General features: G+C 37.4%; 1 protein-coding gene across 2 annotated transcripts in view; it reads right to left on the minus strand.

The window, feature by feature from the left end:
* LOC104779614 (transcription factor MYB36-like) overlaps positions 1-2182 on the minus strand; it is a 4370-nt gene extending 2188 nt beyond the window's left edge. The window contains exons 1-10 of one of the 2 annotated variants that reach the window (XM_019244460.1): positions 2072-2182; positions 1923-1969; positions 1754-1810; positions 1587-1659; positions 1449-1504; positions 1162-1347; positions 886-1064; positions 633-778; positions 372-514; positions 6-246 (exon numbers count right to left, since the gene is read on the minus strand). In XM_019244460.1, the coding sequence (XP_019100005.1) occupies positions 6-246; positions 372-514; positions 633-778; positions 886-1064; positions 1162-1347; positions 1449-1504; positions 1587-1659; positions 1754-1810; positions 1923-1969; positions 2072-2176 (1233 nt within the window). In that variant the 5' untranslated portion in view covers positions 2177-2182. The remainder of the gene's footprint in view (positions 1-5; positions 247-371; positions 515-632; positions 779-885; positions 1065-1161; positions 1348-1448; positions 1505-1586; positions 1660-1753; positions 1811-1922; positions 1970-2071) is intronic. The other variant, XM_010503990.1, reaches the window with a different exon arrangement.

Below are 2188 nucleotides of genomic sequence, written 5' to 3' on the forward strand. Positions count from 1 at the left end.
ACAATCTCATTAGGGTTCTTTAGGACATCCTGACATGTTGTGAGTAGATCCACATGTTCCACAGTTATTACATCAGGCACAATCTCTTCAGCTTGTGGTAACTGCCCGTCATTTTGTTTCTGCGATGATGTTGTCTGAGTATCAGACACGGGTTGATGGGTTTTATCACCACAAGGATGAGGAGGCATTACGGTTGATCCTGAGCTATATTCAGAGCTTGCTGGTGAATCATGGAGATCAGGTTGCCTATATAAGTGATGACATTAATGGCTGTTAGATGATCAGAAACCACAAGGTAAAACCACAATCATTCATATATTATAATAAAAGTAATTTTTGACTATCATGACATTAATGGCTGTTAGATGAACCTCCAAGATGTTTGACTATCTTCATTACTAATCCTCAAGTCCTCATCAAGACCTTTGAATTCCTCGAGTTGGAAATCTATATCTGGGATTCCATATCTGAATAAATCATTTTCTTTGCTTTTATTCAAGAAATCCTGTAGGACCTGGAAACATTAGGAACAAGAGAGATTGCTTTTGTTATTAGAAAGCTCACAAAGGATCGTGCAACATTATGTTCAAGTTACAGAACAAAATGAGTCGAGAATCACAGGCATTGTTTACCTTCCAGGCATTTTCCATGCTTTGATCTGTGTTGTCTGCATTAACTTTCTGTGCTAATGAACTGAGAAGCTCAGCTTGTTCGATCAAAGCTGTCACCTTTGGATCATCCTTCTTAAGAAACACCTCTTGGGTACCTTTATCCTCACCTATTTACCAGAAACACAACTTAGTTGAATAAGACTCTCTATGTTTGCATCTCAACTCACATCTATTTCCCAGGATAAGGATAAGCAAGAAGAAGAGTTTTGCGTACCATCACACACTTTCGCATTGCATGTTAGTTTCTGCTCTTTCATGCCATCAATACCTGCAGTATTGTGGGATACTACCGAAAGTGGAGGTCTAGTCTGTTGATTCATAGCCGATTCAACCTTTATATGTGATCTATCCCCGTAGCTCTTGATCTCTGTACGATCCGGAATGTGACTTCTCCTGGATAATGAACATGACCACTATATATGTCAATATAACAGTTCAAAAAGCATTCTTCTTTGGATCAATCAAGAGAAACCAAAACAAGGTTTCTCACCTCATTTTCTTAGTAAGAGGAGATTCACTTTCGACCTTTCTCGGTGTACTAATACCATCTGGGAACAACAGTCTCTTGTTGTTTGAGTTCACACAACAAGCGATCTTGTTCTCTTTAGCCATGGCTTCATACTTAGCTCTCTTCTTGCACAGTGTTGTAAACCTGTTCTTCACAGCATTATCCGTTCTACACAACAAACCACAAAGAACAAGAATGAATTCTCTAATTCCATATCAATAATAAACTTGGTCCACCATTAAAGCTTATATCTGTTGGTTCCAATATACCTGCCTGAGACCACTTTCGCTATCTCAGTCCACCTATTCCCAAACAATCTCTGTGCCTTCAAAACGAAACACAAATAAGATCAGTCACAAACTCTGTCATCTCTTCATCTCTATGTCATCAAAAAAAAGATGTCCAACCTCACACAAAAGTGTATCTTCTTCAGGGGACCAACCTCCTCTCTTGAAATCAGAGTTTAAGTATGTATACCATCTGCATTAAATCAAACAAAAACCCACACAATCAGATCAAAAAAACTCCACATTAAAAAACAATAATCTTGATATCAAATAAGACTAAACCAAACCTTCGTCTACACTGCCTTGTGCTCTTATCATTAAACTTGGATGCAATGATCGCCCAACTAATATCAATCACAACAACAAAAAAAAATCAAAACTTTACATCAGAATCAATCAACCCATTAGAACAGAAACTTAACCCAGATATCGAAAACCCAAAAAAAAAGAACTAACTTTTCAGTTCCATGTACACTGATATGCTTCCTTAGTATATCATCTTCCTGAAACAGAGAGATTCATCAATACAAAGTTCGATTACAGAACACAATCAGAAACAGAGATTGATCGAATATTATATAAAGAAAAAGAGAGAGAAGAGAGACCTCAGGAGTCCAAGTAACAATATGACGCTCCTTCTTCTTGGAATCATCGGTAGTAACAACAATCTTCTTCTTATTCTTGTTGTTCTGCTTCGTTGTCTCTTCCATTACAACTTTTGA

This window comes from Camelina sativa, chromosome 4, assembly GCF_000633955.1.
Source record: "Camelina sativa cultivar DH55 chromosome 4, Cs, whole genome shotgun sequence".
Lineage (NCBI taxonomy): Eukaryota > Viridiplantae > Streptophyta > Magnoliopsida > Brassicales > Brassicaceae > Camelina > Camelina sativa.